Source organism: Cyanistes caeruleus, unplaced genomic scaffold, assembly GCF_971803275.1.
Source record: "Cyanistes caeruleus unplaced genomic scaffold, bCyaCae1.hap1.1 HAP1_SCAFFOLD_153, whole genome shotgun sequence".
Taxonomy (NCBI): Eukaryota; Metazoa; Chordata; class Aves; order Passeriformes; family Paridae; genus Cyanistes; species Cyanistes caeruleus.
Window position 1 is genome coordinate 13,612 of NW_028255946.1, and position 17,837 is coordinate 31,448.

Sequence of the window (17,837 nt, forward strand, 5' to 3'; positions counted from 1 at the left end):
GGGCTCACACCAGAGCAGAGGGGTGGTGGAATCACCTCCTTCAAGCTGCTGGGCAGCCTCCTTTGGAGGCACATGGCTGGCTCATGTCCAGCCTCTCTCCTTGCAGCAGCCACAAGTCCTTCTCAGCAGGGCTGCTCTCCATCCCTTCATCCCCCAGCCTGTGGGATCAGCTGGGCTGGGACCCTGTCATAGCCCTTGGACAGAGCTGCTGGGCAGGTTGAGCTCCCTGGTGAAGAAGGCAGATCCCACTCCCCACACAATTCCACCCTGGCCATGAGGTCACAGCAGCCTGTGGGGTGACAGCAGGCTGAGGTGACAGCAGGCTCTGAGGTCACAGAGGTCCCAGAGCCCCGTGGTTGCACAGCACCACGAGGACCGAGCAGTCAGTCCTTGACCACGACTGTTGCGGCAGCAGCGGCGGCGGCAGCAGCGGTGCTGACATTGGGACAGCGGTGTCAGGACAGTGGTGGCAGCAAGAGCTGCAGGACTGGCAGAGGGCAAGGCACCATGGCCTTTGCTCTGCGCCTCCTCCTCCTGCTCCTCCTGGCAGTGGCCCTGCCTGACAGGGCTGCCCAGGCTGCTCCGCAGCGAGCACAGGGAGCAGGTGAGCCCGCGGCCTGGCTTCCCTTTCCTGGGACAGCACTTCCTTCTCCTGGGAAGAGTTGGGGATGGTTTTCCACAGGCCTTTAGGGAGGCTTTCCTCTGTGGGAGGGAGAGAGTCCCCAGGGGCCCTGGGCTGGTCCTGCTGCCTCTGCAGGGATGTTGCACAGGGCCTGCAAAGAGGCTGGAGAGTGACCAGAGCCAGCCCAGAGCTCCCCAGGCCCCTCTGCAGCTTTGGCCATGTTATTTGACATTTGGCACCCAGGGTCTTACCCAACACCCTTGCAGTGCCCAGTTGTCAAAAGTAGAAGGGGATCTCAGCACACCATGGCAGGGTTCTGATCTGGGCTCCCTTCTAGATTGGAATCACAACTTGCATTATCCAGAGGCCCTGCTGGATGACAGCTTGAAACACTTGAGAAATGCTGGAGGTAAGTTCTCAATGGTCCTTTCCTGGCAGAATAAGCAGTTTAAATATCCTTGCACCACTGCAGGTGTCAGAACAGAGACATACACGTGTGTGCCCTTGCCCTTTGCCATCCCCTCACCTCTCCCGTGGCTCAGTGCTGCCTGTGCAGATGAGCAGAGGTGACAGAAGCTTCTGTGGCTGTTGAGTTACAGGTGTGTCTGCAGGCAGGACTTTCCCAGCTCCTGGGTTGGTAACTGTACGCAAGCCCGGCTCCCATCGCAGGGGTGAGTGGTGTGTCCCTCCTGACCCCACAGGCTGAGCACTGGTTTTCTGAGATCCATTCCTGCAAAGGGAAACTGTTTTCTCTTAAGGTCCTCCAAGTGGAAAGAACAAAGCTGCAGGACACCAGAAACTCCATGTGCCATCAAAACCCATGAGGCAAATGCTGAAGGAAATGCTGCAGGGAGGACAAGGTGGGACCATGTCCCTCAGCCTTCTCCTGAGACTCAGCAGCCAGGACCCCTGCTCTGGCCCTGTCACCCCCCACCAGGGATGTTGCACAGGGACTGCAAAGAGGGTGGAGAGTGACCAGAGCCAGCCCAGAGCTCCCCAGGCCCCTCTGCAGCTTTGGCCATGTCCACTGACATCTGGTACTCATGATCTAACCCAAACCCCTTGCAGTGCCCACTACCCCAAGGCAGAAGTGGATCCCAGCGCACCATGGACGTGGCTCTGATCTGTACTGGCTTCTAGACTGGGATCAGGACATGGATTATCTGGAAGCCCAGCTAGATGACAGCTGGCAAGACTTGGAGAATGTTCGAGGCAAGTTCTCAATGTGCTTTTCCTGATGGAATAATGTCAAGGTGGCAAGAGCTCACTCATGTGCCATATGCCTTAACATAATCTCAGGGCTGAAGGATTCTGGAAGCCTTGCCCTGCTCCCTTCTGGAGCCCTGAGTGATCCCACAGCATCGCTGTCAGTGGGAGGAAGGAGCATTTAGCTGTCAATCTTCTTCCCATGTGCAATGCCAGTGTCTCCTTCCATGTGCTCTGTGCAGCCACGGAGAGGAGCAGAGAGGGAAGGGGCTGTGCCCCAGGGCTGTGCCTTGTCCAGCTCCTTTGCCAGCCCCAGGGAGCCTGAGGATCTCCTACAGATGCACAGGAGCTCTTCTGTCCTGCCTTTCCTTGCAGCCAAGCCTCTTGGTGAAGGTGATCTGGCTTCCCAACCCACGTCCAGGACTGAGACTCTGGGAGATGGCGAGGGTAGGTGAAGGCCTTTCCCCCTGGGAGAGCTGCCAGCTCAGAGCCCAAAGCTCAGCCAGGGCAGCATCGCTGCAGGTGTCAGGACAGAGCCGTGCACGTGTGTGCCCTCACCCTGCACGATCCCCTCACTACTGCTCAGAATTGGCAGCTTTTTGGAGGAGGGAGGGCCCTGGCCCTGGCCCAAAAGCCAAGGCATTTTTTGAACCTTATCCCCATATTTGACAAGCATGAGGTCCTGAAAATGCCAGCACCCAAATCAAGAACTTCTCCATCTGGTTCAGCTGTGCCTCTTCCTTTCTCAAGGGATGGACCAAAAGACCATGCAGGTGGAGACGTTTCCCAGAGGAAGCAGTGGCTCATTGGCAGGAAAGAAGGCGATGCCAGGCACAGGCCCAGACACAGGAGGTAATTGCTGTGCTGGGCTCAGCCCTTGGCGGGGCTGTGTGCCAGCAGCTCTTCCCCTAGGGCTGGCCCTTGCATGACCCAGCAGCAGCCAAAGCTGGAGGCACCTCAGCTTCCAGGCCTCTGGAGCTCGTTTCCAGCTCCTGGGAAATGGGACTCATGCACCAACATCTATCCTACTGCAGCTGCTCCCAGAGGTAGCCGTGAGCGCCCAGAGGCCCGAGGCACAGGAGCAGCCCCGAGCGGGAGCCCTGCCACGAGCCCAGGGCCACAGCCAGCCCTGGCTCCCAACTGGGCAGGGGCTGCACTGGCCCCTGACAGGCCCTGGCTCTGTCCCCTTGGGCTGGGGGAGATGTCATGGAGAAGGGAGGCTCAGGGGTGGCAGTGGCTGCTCAGGGATGGGTTTGGCCTGTGTCCCTGGAAGGAGCCACTGCCCAAGCAGCTGTGCTGTCCCCCGGGCTCTGCTCCCGGCCTTCTGGGCTTTGTTGGGTGGCACAGCCTGTGCCAAGGGCCAACAAGGTGCCTGCAGGTCCCAGCTCTGGGGGAAACAGAGAACATCCTGGACATTCCCACCGTGCTGCCAGCTCAGCAGCGCAGCACAGCACGGGCTCTCACTGCCCATTGCTCCCACAGATGCAGCCAGCACCACAACACGTGTTCCCAATTCCCAGAAGGACATCAGAAGAGGTTTCTGTCAGGGAACACGCTGTTGGCCAGAAGTAATGGCAGGCCTGATTTTTTTGGTGCATTTCTTCGTTTTATGTGGTGTTGGAATCTGGTATTGCTGGAAGACAAAACGGTGAGTGTTTTGTTCATCTTTCCCTCAAACAGCTTCTTCTGAAAGTCTATTGTAGAATAGAAACATTCTCAGTGAGTCTGCTGTGGACCTGTAGATAGTCAGTGGTTGTCCAAATAACTCTGCCAAGAGTTCTGCTGCTGCCCAGGCCTTTAATTGGCCTCTTAATTGCTGGGCCTTGTCCTGGGGAGCCCGCTGGGGCTGCAGCCAGTGCTGGCTGCCACTGAGGCTGCCTGGCCAAGAGCAGCCCCAGGAGCAGCGGGCAGAGGCAAAGCAAGGTGGGCAGGAGAAAGAGCGGGGACGAGATTGCCCTTGAAAGGCAGAGGCGCTCTGGGGCCCGCTCCTGGCCAGGGACCCTGCCCAGAGCCATCCCCTGCTCGCCGGGGCCTTGAGGGGCAGCTGTCCAGCTGGGCCAAGCTGTGCCAGCAGCTCCAGCCGTGCTGGGGAGCCTTGGCCGCTCTGGGCCCTGCTGTGCAGGAGGGTCCCTGCGTGCCAGCGGCAGCTGGGGGCCTCAGCCACCTCCTCTCTCCACAGGAGCACCTCTGCACCTCCAGATGTCCTGCCAAACACGTTAGTCTGGGAGACCTGCACCTCTCATCCTCCATCTGCAAGCCAGTGTCCGTTGTCCCTGCCACAGCTCCATTATCAGCTTATTGCTGTGCCGCCACCACCCAGAACAGGACCCTCTGTCCCTGCAGGTGCTGGCCCTGGTGCCTGGCCAGGCCTGAATGTGGGCCCCTCCTGCCAGGGAAGGGCTTGAGCAACACCTTTGGGCTTCTGCTCTGGGCTCTGGCTGGTACCACCAGCACTGGCACAGCTGCTTGGTTGGCCACAGCCTTGGCTGGGCAGGCAGCAGCCGGGCATGGGGCACCATGTTGACTTTGTTTTTCATTTGTAGAAATTAGAAATTTTTAGAACCCTTTAGAGATATTGTTGGTAGCAAGTAATCCCCAAATGTTTCTTCCCAATATTCACAGTTGTTTAGGATTTTTCAAATTAGTTTTAGAATTCTGAAAAGGCGACCTCGTTTTGCCTTTGCTTTTCATTTTTAGAAATTTGAAATTTTTAGAAATATTTAGAAATATTTTTTGTAGAAAGAAATCTACAATTATAGATTATTATTTCCATAGTAGTTCTGTATTTTTCAAGGTAGTTTTAGAATTCAGAAAATCTTGGAACATTTTTACACATCTAGAATAAAAACTGAAATTGCAGTCAATTGGTAATCTTTATTCTAGGAAGAACTAAGACACCCCAAAACACCCAGCCTACTGGAGAGGCTCTTTTCCCGCTGGAGATTTTTACCTCGTCTCAACAACTAACCTAAGACCTTTCCCCAGATATTTTTCGGGACTTCTGACAAGCTCCCCTCTTAGGCTTCAGAGGGAATCTTTGAGCACAGTGAGAATCTCCCGCTGTGCAGGAGGGTCCCTGTGTGCCAGCTGCAGCTGGGACCTCAGCCATCTCCTCTCTCAATAGGTGCCCCTCTGCAGCTTCACAAGAAAGGCCAAACACCTCCCTCAGGGACACCTGCACCACACATTTCACATCTCCATGCCCATGCCCAATGTCCCTGGCACAGCTGCATTACCAGCTTGCTGCTGTGCAGATGCTGCCAGCACCCACAGCAAGGCCCTGTGTCCCTGAAGGGACCCGCCCTGCTCTGTGGCCTGGACTGAAGGTGGGTCCCTCCTGCCAGGGCAGGGCCCAGCACAGCTCTTCAGTTCCAATAAAGAGATGGAGCTCTCACCCCAGTGTCTGGCTGGTACCACCAGCAAAGCCCACACAGCACCAGCCCTGGCTGAGCTCCATGTCCAGGAGCAGGCAGGGCTGACCAGAGTGTGGGTGGCAGGAGCCAGGCAGGGGCTGCTGTGACCAGCAGCGGGGCACTGAGGGGCTGGGGGAGTCCGTGTTGAGCGTCCCTGGGATGAGGGCACATTTCCTTCAGTGGCATCACCTGGGCCTGCACCTCCTCCAGTGCCATGACCAGGAAAAGAGGAAACCATCAAGAGCATCTCCTGGGACACCACCTGACCAGCAATGTCAGCAGGCAAAACCAAGGTTTTGTTTAGCAATGACCCTTTGAAGAAGTCAAAGATTGACAGTCAGGGCAGTCCAGTAGTACAGATGGGAGTACTTCCCTCTGGGAAGGGGCTCCTGTCATTTCATAGTCTCCATCCCCTGCTGGGAACCGCAGAACTCCGGCCAGCCCTGCTCCCCCCGTGCCCTTGTCAGACTTGGGGGGAGGAGGCTGAACCGGAGCCCTGTGACCTCTTCAAAAGCCAGAAACCAAAGAGAAAGAGAAATTCCTGGGATTAAGGTTTAAAGGGTGGTGTTCACAGGTTGATGTCACTCTTCAATGGTTAAAACTACCGTCAGTTCTCAGAAATGGCCAGTTACTGGCCAGGAGGAAAAACTCCCATCAGCCTCCAGCAACCTTAACTTCCATAGCTGTTTCTCTTTTTTTTTAAATGTCAATATATCAAACACCACAGCAGTAACAGCCCCAGTGTTCCACTCTCTCTGACACCACAGCAGTGACAGCCCCAATTTCCTCCTCCCTGTTACACCTGTCGTGGTTTTAAAGCATTAGTTCAAAAATCACTGGAAAACTTATTCATTTCTTGCTGTGAGATGTGGATTATGAGAAGGGCAAAAGATGCTTAAAACTTAAAAGGAATAGAGTAAGTGTCGTGGTTTTAAAGCAGTAACTAAAAAAAATTACTAGAAAACTCACTTATTTCTTCCTATGAGATATGGATTAGAACAAGAGCAAAACAGGCTCAAAACGTCAAAGAAATAAATAAAGTTTATTAATAAAACTACAAGAATAAGAACACCAGAAAAAACTTCCAGAAAACACTTTTAACCCCCACTACCCACCATTCTCTTGTTCACATGATAACATAGAGACAAAAAACTTTGGAACTTTGGTGTTTAAAACAGTCCCAATTCCTGTTAGAGTCTTTTCATCAGACTTTGTATAGTAAAAGAAGTCTTCTGCTAATCTATGGAGTTTTTCACAAGAAAACCATTTCTGTTATAGTTTTCTATTTTCCTGATGCCAGCTGCCCAGAAATCTGTCACCAGTTCACTCCTCCCATTTCACATCACTCTGAGGTGTGTATGGGTCAATGAATCTAGGGATGGCATTTTTAAGGATGAGTTATTCAAAGGCAAAAGTTCTCTTCATCTGTCTCTGTGAGCTTCCCTGGAAACAGAAGTTTTCTCTTTGCCTCTCAAAATGCATTAAATCTTCAACTATTACTTCTCCCCGCTCTGTTCCAGCACCTCACTGTATCACAATTACTCCACCTCTTGCTCAAAATCCACACTTTGAACACTCCATTCCTCCCAATATACTCTGTCATGAATTAAAGGAGTTTTTTCAGGACACTATTGTCCATCCCCATAGCTTTAACCGACAAATATTTCAGCTCATAAAGCATCTCCTTATTCTCTCTTCCCCATCTAAAACTTAACTCTTTTCCTCACTGTCTTTGGTAGTTTTATGATGTCTTTTTCATGTTGATTGTCTGTCTCTGTCTCTCTGGGAAAAAGGAGTAATCTGTATGTTTTATCCAGGTAGTAAAAGAGTTAAAGTCTTGGAAAGCTGCAGATGTTGATGGTGTCAGGTTTCAGTCCAGCAGCAGAAACTGCAAACCAAGCCAGGCCGGCCGGCTCCGTTTCTCCCCCCCCGCCCTCTGCGGCCTTGTCCGGCCTGGAGGCGGGAGGAGGCCGAGACAGAGCCTGTTACCTCGTCAGAAGCCAGAAACCAAAGAGAACAAGAGAGCCCTGGCTTTACATCTCAAGGTGGTGTTCACAAGTTGATCTCACTTTTCAGTGGTCAAAACTGCTGTCAGTTCTTAGAAATGACCAATAATTGGTCACAAGAAAAGACTCCCATCAGCCTCTCGCAGCTCCAACTTCCTCCCAGCTCCCAAAGCTATCTTAAAGGTAAAGTCACTCCATGAAAAAGCCCTACCAAATTCATGAACCATCTCAAAAACCTCCACATATTTCCACAAAATTCATGAAAAATCCCCCAAAATTCCCTAAATCTTTTCAATATCCCACAAAATTCCAGAAGCATCCCAAAAAATCTCCACAAATCTCCACAAAATTCAAGGAAAATGCATCAAAATTCTTCACGTCTCCTCCAAATTCTACAGAATTCAAGAGAAATTCCACAAAAATACAGAAAAATCCCACACAATTCCCTAAATCTTCTCAAAACCCCTCCAATTCCAGAGACATCCCACCAAATCTCTACAAAATTCCACAAAATCTAAGAAAAATCCCACAAAATTCTTCAAGTCTCTTCAAAATCCCTCAAGATTCCAGAAAAATCTCATAAAATTATTTAAACTTTGGCAAAATCCCATAAAACTCAAAAAAATCTCAACAAAATTGCAAAAACTAAAAAAAATTCCTAGAATTTCCCCAAACTGTACTAAATTCCAGAAACATCCCACAAAATCTCCACATATTTCCACAAAATTCCAGAAAAATTCCTCAAAATTCTTCCTGTCTCCTCAAAATCTCAAAAAATTCTAAAAAAATCCCTCAAAATTCAAGTCTCCTTAATATCCTACAAAATTATGAAAAAATCCCACATAGTTCCCTAAATCTTCTCAAAACCCCACCAAATTCCAGAAACATCCCACAAAATCTCCTCAAATTTCCACTAAATTCCACAAAAATCTCACAAAATTCAAGAAAAATACCTCAGAATTCCCACAAAATATATTTAGAAAGAAAGATCCCACAAAATTATTTAAATCTGCTCAAAATCCCACAAAATTTCAGAAGAATCCCACAAAATTTGAGAAAAGTCCCACAAAATTATTTAACCTACATTTGTCTTGGCAGTTTTAGATCCTGGCTGCTCTTGCCCCTCTTCTGCTTGCCACCTGAATTTTAGCAGTACAGCTGCAATTGCCTCTTCCAATCACTGCTACCCACTGTGCTTTTGTGATGGGGAACTCAGGATTTTTGTTTCAGGCATCATGAGTAGCAGACATTAAAATGCTCCCAAGTCCCTGAGCACTAAGTCGAGGGGAATTAAAGCCACACAGGTCACATTTGCAGTGCTCAAACACAGCCCTGTTGCTGCTGCTGCTGCTGAAATAGAATCAACTGACAGAGACCATCACAGAAATTGCCTCCACAGTGGCAAATAAAATGAAAAAATCCACCAGGAGAAAGAAAAACCAGAACTTCCCAATTCACTTCATTGTTTCTTCTGAGCAGCAGAAGAAAAAGGAACAGGGCACCTTTCAGGCAGTTCCACAAGTTCAGGGTTCTCATTTCCTGGGGAATCGGAGATGCAATTGGTCTTGTTAAAAGGATAAAAGCAAAGGGAATGAATTGGGAATTATTAGGAAAAATTACCCTTCTTACACACAAAGTTCACCAAGTCATTCCCTGCATTTCTCCTTTTCACTGTCTTTCTTTCATCCACTGGGAGGTCCAGCTTATCATGTTCTGGTGCTTATCATCCACTGATTGTGCTCTTGATTTCTACCACTGCAAAAGATATAGAATCATCTCAACTGAACACAGAAACAAACTCTCTCTGTCAGCTCATTTTCATGTTCCAGATCACTTTCAACATGTCCATGGGGCTGTTGGAATGATGAGCTCTCCACTGCTGGCTGCAGGCTCTGGAGATTCTTTCTCCACATTCAGCCAGGCTTGTATTCCCTCACAATTCCTGGTACCTCATCATGTTTTCTTTGGCTAGAAGAGTAACGATGAAAACCTTAGCAATGGCACAACTCCCCAGTGCACAAGGAAAAGAAAGAACAAGTTGTCAGGTTCTTCAACCATTTGTCCTGCTTTGCTGCAAGAGTTGTGCTGCACTCACAGTGTGGGGAGCCAAGAGAAGCTGCAGCTGGGGGCACATCTTGTGACAGGAGCTGCGCCTCGTTCTCCAGGACAGGTTTTTGGAAAGAACAGACGGGACTGTGGAGAAAATTCTGGGAAAATTGAAACAGCTTTTTAAAGAAATGAAAATAAAATCAAAAGAAACAACCAATATGTTTTTCTCTATTTTTCTCTATTTATTTTTATGTTCCCCTTTTCCATCTTGCACTGTTTCTCCATCCCATTCATTCCAAATGGATCTCACCTCTAAGATTTGAGACTTGGCAAGTTTTAGACACTGTAAAATACCATCAGCTATAGCCAGTTTGCCTTGCCCTGTTTTCCTTGGAAAGCAATGCTGGAGACACAAGTGCAGTGCTTGGCTCAGGTACAAATTCTGCATTCAGGGAATGTGCTCAGTCAGTGTTTGACGCTCAGCAGGGACAAGGCACAGCAGCAGCCAAGGGCATTGCTGTGTCCCTGTGCGGGAGTCCAGACTCTGGCTCTTGGCTCACCAGGGCAAAGTTCCCATGTTTGGCCAGGCTCAGGGGCTGCCCGGGGAGCGCGGGGCTCGGCGCGGGGCCGTGCAGGCAACGGACAAACGGACACGGGGACAAACGGCCCCGGTGCTTCAGTTGCAGCGGCAGCAGCGGCAGCAGCGGCAGCAGCGGCAGCCGCGGCAAGAAGAGAATTTAGCAATTTTCTGTCTATCCTCTCCCTCTCCCGCAGTCCCGCATCCTCTCCCGGTCTCCCTTTCCCGGTGCCCCCTCCTCTCCAAGCCTCCCTCTCCCCGTGCCCGGCTGGGCCATGCCCCCGGCCCACCCCCGGCCGCAGGTGGGGCTGCCCCGTCCCCGTCCCTGTCCCTGTCCCTGTCCCCGTCCCCGTCCCCACCCGTCCCGTGGAGGTCTCCTCTTTGCCTGGGTCTCTGGCTGTGCTGGGCGGGCATCAGTGCCTGGGGCTGGGGTGGCATTGCCACCCTTTGGCTCCACCTGCCCTGCCCTCGGCCCCAGCCCCGATGCAGGCTCCGGTTCCGGTTCTGGTTCGGGCCCCGGCCCCGGCTCCTCCTGGGGCCCGCGGAGGACACAGACGGCGCGGCCGCTGTCGCCGCCTCCGCTGCGGCTTCCCGGGCCTGAGCTCCGCCACTGTCGCGTTCCAATGAGGGAACGCCTGCGAATGCCCGGCCCGGGGAGGTCGGGGAGCGCTCGGGGACCGTTCCTGGCCCCAGGCCGAGCGCTGACGGCAGCGTCTCTTCCCCAGGGAAGGCGCAGCAGGCCCTGCAGCAGCACTACAGGATCGACTCGCTGCTGGGCCGCGGTGTCACTTTGACAGTGACGTGGCCAGGATGAGCATTGCCCTCCTGAGCCATATTTTCCTGAAAGAAGACACCCCAATATCCTGGCGCAGGGCCCTGCAGCTGGTTGAGCCGCTCCTGAAACTCCTGGACAATGTAAGGCTCTGTGCCCCAGCCACGGCCACTGCCTGCTGCCCGGACACTTTGTGTCCTGTGCATTTGCAGGCCTGCGCCAATGTGAGCCACAAGAAGCCAATGATGAGGTCATTTTTCCATCCATTCTTTCATACAGCCCCATAGCCAGGTGCAGCTGCTCTCCATGTCTCTCCTTCGAAGAGTGATGTCTTCGGCAGAAGAAGAAGGAAGAAAGCCCCTGAAGGAACGAGTGTACCAGAGCCTGCTCCCACTCTTTTTCCACTGCCAAGATGAGAATCGGCATGTGGCAGAGGTGAGGACTCCTGGGCTGCTGCTGCGCCTTGGCAGGGGGCTCAGCTGCCTCCTGCCCTGACGCAGGCTTGCAGGCTGCAGCCTCCTCCAGCCCTTGGCACTGGGACACTCCTGTGCCCTGCCTTGTGGGGCCATTTGCGGCTCTCTGCTGCTCCCCAGGCCTCTCGGACAAAGCTCCTTCGTGCGGCTGGCTTTCTGAAGAGGCCAGACCTGGAAAAAGCTGTGAGGAAGGAGAAACTGTGGAAGTTTGCCAGGCTCGTGGTAAGGACGGCCTGGAAGTGCCAGCCTCAGGCTAGAGAAGCCCCCTGGCCCCGGTGCTCAGTGTGTGGGGCTGGCAGCTGTGCCCCTGCCCACTGCTGCACCCGGGGGCCGCACGGCTTCTTCTCCAGCCCCCTGTGGCCCCGAGCCGGGTGCCGATGGAGCCCCGGCCCAGCGGGGCTGCGGGCCGGGCCAGCACCGCGGCTCCACGGACAGCAGCCGGCCCTCTGCCCCCTCCAGAGCCCGGCGCCAGCGGCTGCTGGCCGGACCTCAGGGCTGGCCGGGCACGGGAGGCCGGGGCTGGCCGCAGGCAGCAGCGCCCGGCCGAGGGACAGAGCCCGCGCCAACCCTTCCCTCCTGCCGCTCTCTCCAGCTGGCAGACAACAGGATCCCCTTGGCCGAGCACCTGCGCCGGGCCCTGCAGTACCTGCAGGACCCACAGGAGACCCTGAGAGCGGCGGCCATCAGGGTCATCGGTGAGTCTCGAGCCCGGGCTCCCTCCCCGCCCCGCCGCAGCTCGGCCCCAGCCCCGGCTGCTGCCCCGGCAGCGGCACCCGGGCCCGGCGCCCTGGATCCCCGGCTGCCCTCGGGGCTGCTGCTGCCGGCCTCTGGCAGCCGTGCCCTTGGGCTGAGTCAGGATGCGGCAAGGGCCCGGGCTGAGCCCTTCCGGGGCAAGAGGCCGTGTGGCCACAGGGCTGGCAGCGCCGCTGTCAGGGAGCTGTGCTGCTGGGACCCTGACAGGCTCTGTGTTCTCAGGGATGGCCGGGGAGCAGCTGAGGGGGCAGCACGCAGAGCTCCAGGTCTTGTGCAGAGGTGAGCCACGGCAGCGGGCTGACAGCGGTGGCTGTTGGGGGCAGCTGCAAGCCCTGGCCAGGCTGTGGAGGGCTCTGCTCCCTGTGCCGGTGAGGGGCGGCGTGGGCAGAGCACAGCGAGATTTCAGGGCCGCGTGGGGCATTTGTGGCCAGCAGCTTCGGGCTGACCCCCTTGGTCCCTGCTCCCTCCTGGCCAAGGCAAGAGCCGGCTGGCATGGCCCTGGCAGGGGGCTCTCGCTGGGCCCCCACAGCTCTGGAATCTGACCGTGGCTCTGTTCGTCTCTCTTGCAGCCCTCGAACGCCTGACGGAGGACAGAAGCGGTGCCGTGTCAGACCTGGCACTTGAAACGCTGTATGTCCTCCGGGCCATCCAGAGTGCCCGATACTCCATCCTCCAGAGGATGCAAGACCAAATCCTTAGGGCATGGAGGACACGGCCTCGTCTGTCGGGCTTGGGCTGGCTGCGCTGCTGGAGGTGTACTCAAAGCTGACCTGAGACGTTTTGTCTTCAGGGGCGACATGGGCAAGACAGGATTTTTTATTTCATAAGGGTTGTTCTTTTCCTTTTTTCTCTTCTTTTTAGTATGTAAATAATATAGATAATGTTAGGGCTGAGAGGCTCTGTCTTCTGGGGCCACATGGGCCATCTTTAATTTTTGTTTCATAGAGATTGTTCTTTTCTTCGTTTCGTTTCCATCTAGTATGTAAATAATATAGGATATGTTATAAACCACAAGAGTCCCAAGACCTTTCTTTTGCTGCCCAGGGTGTGCGGGGCATAGGGGAAGAGAGGGAAAAGGGTTCTTGTGTTCAGCAACCTGCCAGGGCATGCAGTGGTGCAGGGGAAATGGCCAGAAGCCCCTTGGCCTTTGGTGGTTGTGCTGAAGCCACAAGCCCTGTGGCAGGCAGGAAGCGCCATCTGTGTCCTGCTGCCCGTGTGTTGCTGCCGTGATGGCTGAGGAGCTGCTGGAGCTCCTGTGGGGCTGCGGCGCTGCTGCCGGGCCAGGCTGGGGGAGCCCCTGAGGGCACGGGGTGCTGGGAGGCCGTGAAGGGATGAGGGGCTGCGGAGGCCCAGACGGGACAAGGCAGTGGGAAGGCACGAGGGGGATGTGTGAGGGAGTGGGTGGCAGGAGGTTCCAAGGGGACAGAAGGCCCTGGAGGAGCCGGGGTGGTGGGAAGCCCTGAGGAATTGGGTGTCAGAGGCCATAAGCAGCCCCCGGGCAGCCGCCTGGTCCCTTACACCCAGCTGCTGCGGTGCTGCCCCAAAATGTCCCCCAGGCCTGCAGCAGAAGGCCTGGAGGCTGGGACACCACCCCAGCGGGAGGGTGGGGACAGCCCGAGGTGCCCAGGCTGGGCTGGCTGGGGACATGGAGGGCAGGGGGTGCTGCCAGGCCACGGCCACTGGGTGCCTCCAGGAAGGGGCAGTGGGCAGAGGCAGGGCTGGCGGCCAGCCCGGGCCCTCGCGGCTGCCCAGGCCACGCTGCTGTGACCGAGGCCTCCCCGACACAGAGCTCGGGGCCCACAGAGCTGCTGCCACCATGGGGAGGGTGGCGATGTCTCCTCCAGCAGGGCTGCCCAGTGGCTGCTGCCCAAGCGGCTCTGGAGCCCACAGAAACAGCAGCAGAGTGTGCCCAGGAACAGCAGCAGCCCCAACGTCGGCACCTGCGCACTGAGGCATCCGCAGCAGCCGGGTGCCAAACAGGGAAAGGCTGTGGGCACAATTGCCTTTGCTTTGGCAAAAGGCTTCAGCAGAGTTGGCCACAATGGCTTTCTCTTCACTTGCAGCCTCACAGCAACGCTTGCCAGCTTCAACTGCAGCCTGTGCCTGTGACTGACTTGGATGGCCGTGCTTGAGGGCAAGCTCGCCTTCCACACTCAGGTGTCCCAAGGCAGCGGCATTGGCACCATCCTGAGTGAGAGAGAGAGAGAGAGAGAGAGAGAGTGAGTCTGATGGGGCAGCTGCCCTCCCTCTCTTCTGTCCAGGCACCTTAAAGACACATGAAACCAAATCCTGGACTTGCTTGGAACAAAGGAAGAAGCAGCATGTGCTGAAAAAAAGCAGGGACTTACACGGCTCAGTTTTGCTCTCCACTTGGGCAATCCCAGAATGCCGGAGCACTTGGTGTTGCAAAGTATCATCAACATCATCCAGTCTCCAACCACCCTGCCATGGGCACAGGTGGTGTGCAGGCACAGCTGTCACTAGAACTGGGAGAACACTTTTCCATGTTGACCTTTTCCTCTCCTGGATTTCAAGCAAAGATGAAAACATCATCTGGTGAATGACAGGTGAATAGTGTAGCTCACAGAACTAGGAGTAGGAGTCTCCAGTGGCCCATGGTGTGTCCATTCAACCATTGTTAGATTGTCCAGTTGGAGCTCAGCGCGGTGCAGCCCGGGCACAGGCACCAGGCTGGTCCATTTCAGCATCCCAAAGTCTTGGTGGCTCCCTGTGCACCCACTGTCTCCTGAATCCATTCTTGAATTCCCAGTTACTGCTGTGCAGGACATGAGAACACAGGAACAGCTTGTTTGGCTCATTCTTGCCTTTGCTGCTCCTGCCTAAAGGAATCATCAGGACTATATGCTGATGGAATGGGATCGCCGAACAGCAGGGACTTTGTCTGTAGGGTCTAAAACTAAAACCTTGTCTGACTGTTCAGACACTCTAAAATCCAGGGTGAGAATGACAGCTTTGGTATGGAAGAATCCTAGAAATCTTGACTTGTGATTTTTCTAGTCAAGGATTTGAATGCCAGTGTGGAAATTACCAAAATATTCAAACTTGTTTTCATTGGCAACCCCTTTGAAATGGCATCAGCACACCTCCAGGGGACAGGGTATGACAGTGGGAACAGTACTTGGCAGCTCATGGCTTCAGATGTGGGAGGTAAATATTTTGCCTAGGTACACATTTAAGTTCAAGTTTTCCCAGGGTTTGGATTGACTGGTCATTGCAGGTAACTTTAATCAATGCAAAAGGGTGTAAAAGCAGAGTTTCTGGAGAATGTGCACTAGGGAGGAAATAGGGAGAAAACCTTGAACACAGCCAGCAGGCTCTGGAAAAATTTACAAAATTACAGTTAAAAATAGATGTAGCTCTCTGACTGTTCAGGCAAGACTCTTTGTGTCTGGAGGTGATCGTAAGATGCTTTAAAATCTTAGGAAATTCAGGAACTCAGAAAGAATTTAGGCTTGGCAAGCCCTGGGAAAAGTAGGCCCAGGGAAATGTTAGGCCTTGTGCTTGCTAAAGATCATGTGAAACTGCACCTGTGTAATCAATATATGAGAAATGATAGAATTGTTAGATGTGATTAGATATAATTATTGTTTAAAGAACATGAGGAACAATGTTAGGGGGCTGAGGTGGGATCACGAGAAATCCATGCTAGGGTAAAAACAATGCATACAATAGAACAATGTAAGTTTCATAATTAATATGTAATTTGTATAACGATAGCGTATAAAACATGTTCAACTCAAAAACAAATCGGGTCAGATTTGGGTCTGTGTACCCCTGACACCCAGAGCTCTTCAATAAAGCATCTTCATATAATCATTGTGTGATGATGTGTGTTCCTGAACTCTAACATTTTGGTGACCCAGATGGGACCTTGTGAGTGCTGCTGAGCGAGCTGGCGACCCGATCCTGCTCCAGCCGGCACCGAGGGATTCTCGGGGAGCCCATCGGCCGCGACCGTCTGCGCTGCTCACAGCGTCCCCAGGAGAAGAGGTAAGGTGCTTTCACTTTGGTTTGGGTGCCTGCCAATAAGACGCAGCAAAAGCTGCGCTTGGTTGGGCTAAAGGAATTCCTGTTGGGATTGCCTGGGCGCCGTCCGTCAGACGACTGCGAAAGCGTTGCAGGTTCGGCATTTGTGGTGTATTGTAGTTGTGACATGGAGAAGCTTAAAGGGGTTTTGGGCAGCAATGCTCTCATAGCAGGTACTTCTCCTTTGGGGTGCTTCTTAGCACATTGGAAACAAGGTCACTTTGGGGAAGAATTACATAAGGCTAAGTTGATTGATTATTGTAATACATGGTGGCCAGGATATGCCCTGGATAGTGGAGAAAAGCGGCCGAAGAATGGATCTTTGCAATATAATACTGTTTTATAGTTGATGTTGTTTTGTAAGCGAGAGGGAAAATGGGATGAAAGTTCCGTATGTTGACTTGTTTTTCTATCTGTGAGATAAGCCAGAATGGCGGGCTGAGTGTGGATTGATGGTGGTTAAAGCATTTGCGAATGATAAGTGTGAGGTTTGTGTAAAATAGAAATGTTTAAAACACCTGGCACTAAAGAAAGTTTGTGTTGGGGCAACGAACGATATGGATGTTGATTTACAGATGGCTTTAAGAGAACCAAAAGAACCTGACTCTGTTTTGTCTGCCCCCACTTCACCCAATCTTATTCCACCTAACCCTATTACACCTAATTCTAGTCCACTTAATCCTCCTTCACCCTTCCCTCTTTACCCTCCTCTCCCGCCTACACCAGATCCTTCTTCCCCAGGAGATGATCAAAATTTAACTTTAATACAAGGAAATGTGAAAAATGCTGGGGGGAGAAAATAGCAGTAGTGGGTGTAATGATAATAAATCATTATTATATAGTAACACCGGTATCTCACCGGACACGGTCCAAGCTTGCCCCAGTCCTGTATAAAATGGAAAAAGGCTTGGACAGGCAAAAGCAGACTGTGATTGCCCCCTTGAGACAAGGAGTAGGAGTAGAGGGGCCGGTGTTTGTAAAGGTACCTTTCTCTCCTGCGGATTTGGTAATTTGGAAACAATCAGCTGGAACTTATAGAGAGAATCCTGACCAAGTGGCAAGGGTGGTAAAAATGGTTATGAAAACTCAGAATCTGGGTTGGGATGATATACAAGTAATATTAGATACTTTAATGGATTCTACTGAAAAAGAGATGGTGCTTAGAGGAGCCAAGGAGAGAGCGAGAGAAGATCTCAGGACTGGGGTGGTGACGGGGACTTTAGATGAGAACTTTCCAACCCAGGATCCAGGGTGGGACCCTAATGTATTTAGGGATATTCGGAGGCTGAAGAGATATCAAGAATGGGTTCAGATAAGGGTTCAGAATGCTGTGCCTAAGACTGTGAATTGGTCTAAATTGTGTGAGATAAGGCAGGAAAAGAAAGAATCCCCCACTGTGTTTTTGGAAAGGCTCAGAGAAGCCGTGAGAAAATGTACAGATCTGCAAACAGAAACAGAACCAGCAAAAGTTCAGCTTGCTCTTATTTTCCTTGGGCAGTGGCAAGATGGTATCAGGAGAAAATGACGGAAGTTAGAAGGAGAGGAATTAAGGAATTTGGATAAATTACTTGAGGTGGTGTGGAAGGTATACAATAGCAGGGAAAGGGAAGCTAGTAAGAAGCAGCAGCAAAATCTCTTGGCAGTGATACAAGGAAGAGAGAATCCAGGACGCGGCAGGGGTGGTCGTGGATTGGGGAGGGACGGACTCGGCAGAGGACGAGGGGGATCGGTTTTGCCAAGATCAGGGTTAAACCAATGTGCATATTGCAAGCAGGAGTGGCATTGGAAAAAAGAATGCCCAAACAATGCGAAGAACCGGTTTAACCAGGGCAATCAGTTCCCGCAGGGAGATGTTGCCAAGGCTCTGGTACTGGGAGAGTACAGGAGCTGACTAGAATCGGAACAAAAGTCAGTACAGG

General features: G+C 52.7%; 2 protein-coding genes across 2 annotated transcripts; both read left to right on the top strand.

Moving 5' to 3' along the window:
• Positions 1-302: 302 nt before the first annotated feature.
• LOC147645860 (uncharacterized) lies at positions 303-4,692 on the top strand. The gene is made up of 9 exons (XM_086874176.1): positions 303-604; positions 960-1,031; positions 1,222-1,293; positions 1,381-1,482; positions 1,691-1,834; positions 2,204-2,275; positions 2,579-2,680; positions 3,311-3,476; positions 4,008-4,692. Exons 1-9 carry the CDS (start codon positions 508-510, stop codon positions 4,231-4,233), a joined length of 1,053 nt encoding a protein of 350 aa, XP_086730302.1. The 5' UTR covers positions 303-507; the 3' UTR covers positions 4,234-4,692.
• Positions 4,693-9,966: 5,274 nt separating this feature from the next.
• LOC147645861 (uncharacterized) lies at positions 9,967-12,882 on the top strand. The gene is made up of 6 exons (XM_086874177.1): positions 9,967-10,788; positions 10,925-11,080; positions 11,239-11,340; positions 11,711-11,813; positions 12,094-12,150; positions 12,441-12,882. Exons 1-6 carry the CDS (start codon positions 10,684-10,686, stop codon positions 12,638-12,640), a joined length of 723 nt encoding a protein of 240 aa, XP_086730303.1. The 5' UTR covers positions 9,967-10,683; the 3' UTR covers positions 12,641-12,882.
• Positions 12,883-17,837: the final 4,955 nt, after the last annotated feature.

What these genes read in the sequence shown, in the direction of transcription:
- LOC147645860 (XM_086874176.1), top strand. Translation starts at nt 508, where the DNA reads ATGGCCTTTGCTCTGCGCCTCCTCCTCCTGCTCCTCCTGGCAGTGGCC. An exon ending in AGACTTGGAGAATGTTCGAG is followed by an intron (nt 1,835 to 2,203) that starts GCAAGTTCTCAA and finishes CTTTCCTTGCAG; the next exon opens with CCAAGCCTCTTGGTGAAGGT. An exon ending in TATTGCTGGAAGACAAAACG is followed by an intron (nt 3,477 to 4,007) that starts GTGAGTGTTTTG and finishes CTCTCTCCACAG; the next exon opens with GAGCACCTCTGCACCTCCAG.
- LOC147645861 (XM_086874177.1), top strand. Translation starts at nt 10,684, where the DNA reads ATGAGCATTGCCCTCCTGAGCCATATTTTCCTGAAAGAAGACACCCCA. An exon ending in AGAATCGGCATGTGGCAGAG is followed by an intron (nt 11,081 to 11,238) that starts GTGAGGACTCCT and finishes GCTGCTCCCCAG; the next exon opens with GCCTCTCGGACAAAGCTCCT. An exon ending in GCTCCAGGTCTTGTGCAGAG is followed by an intron (nt 12,151 to 12,440) that starts GTGAGCCACGGC and finishes TCTCTCTTGCAG; the next exon opens with CCCTCGAACGCCTGACGGAG.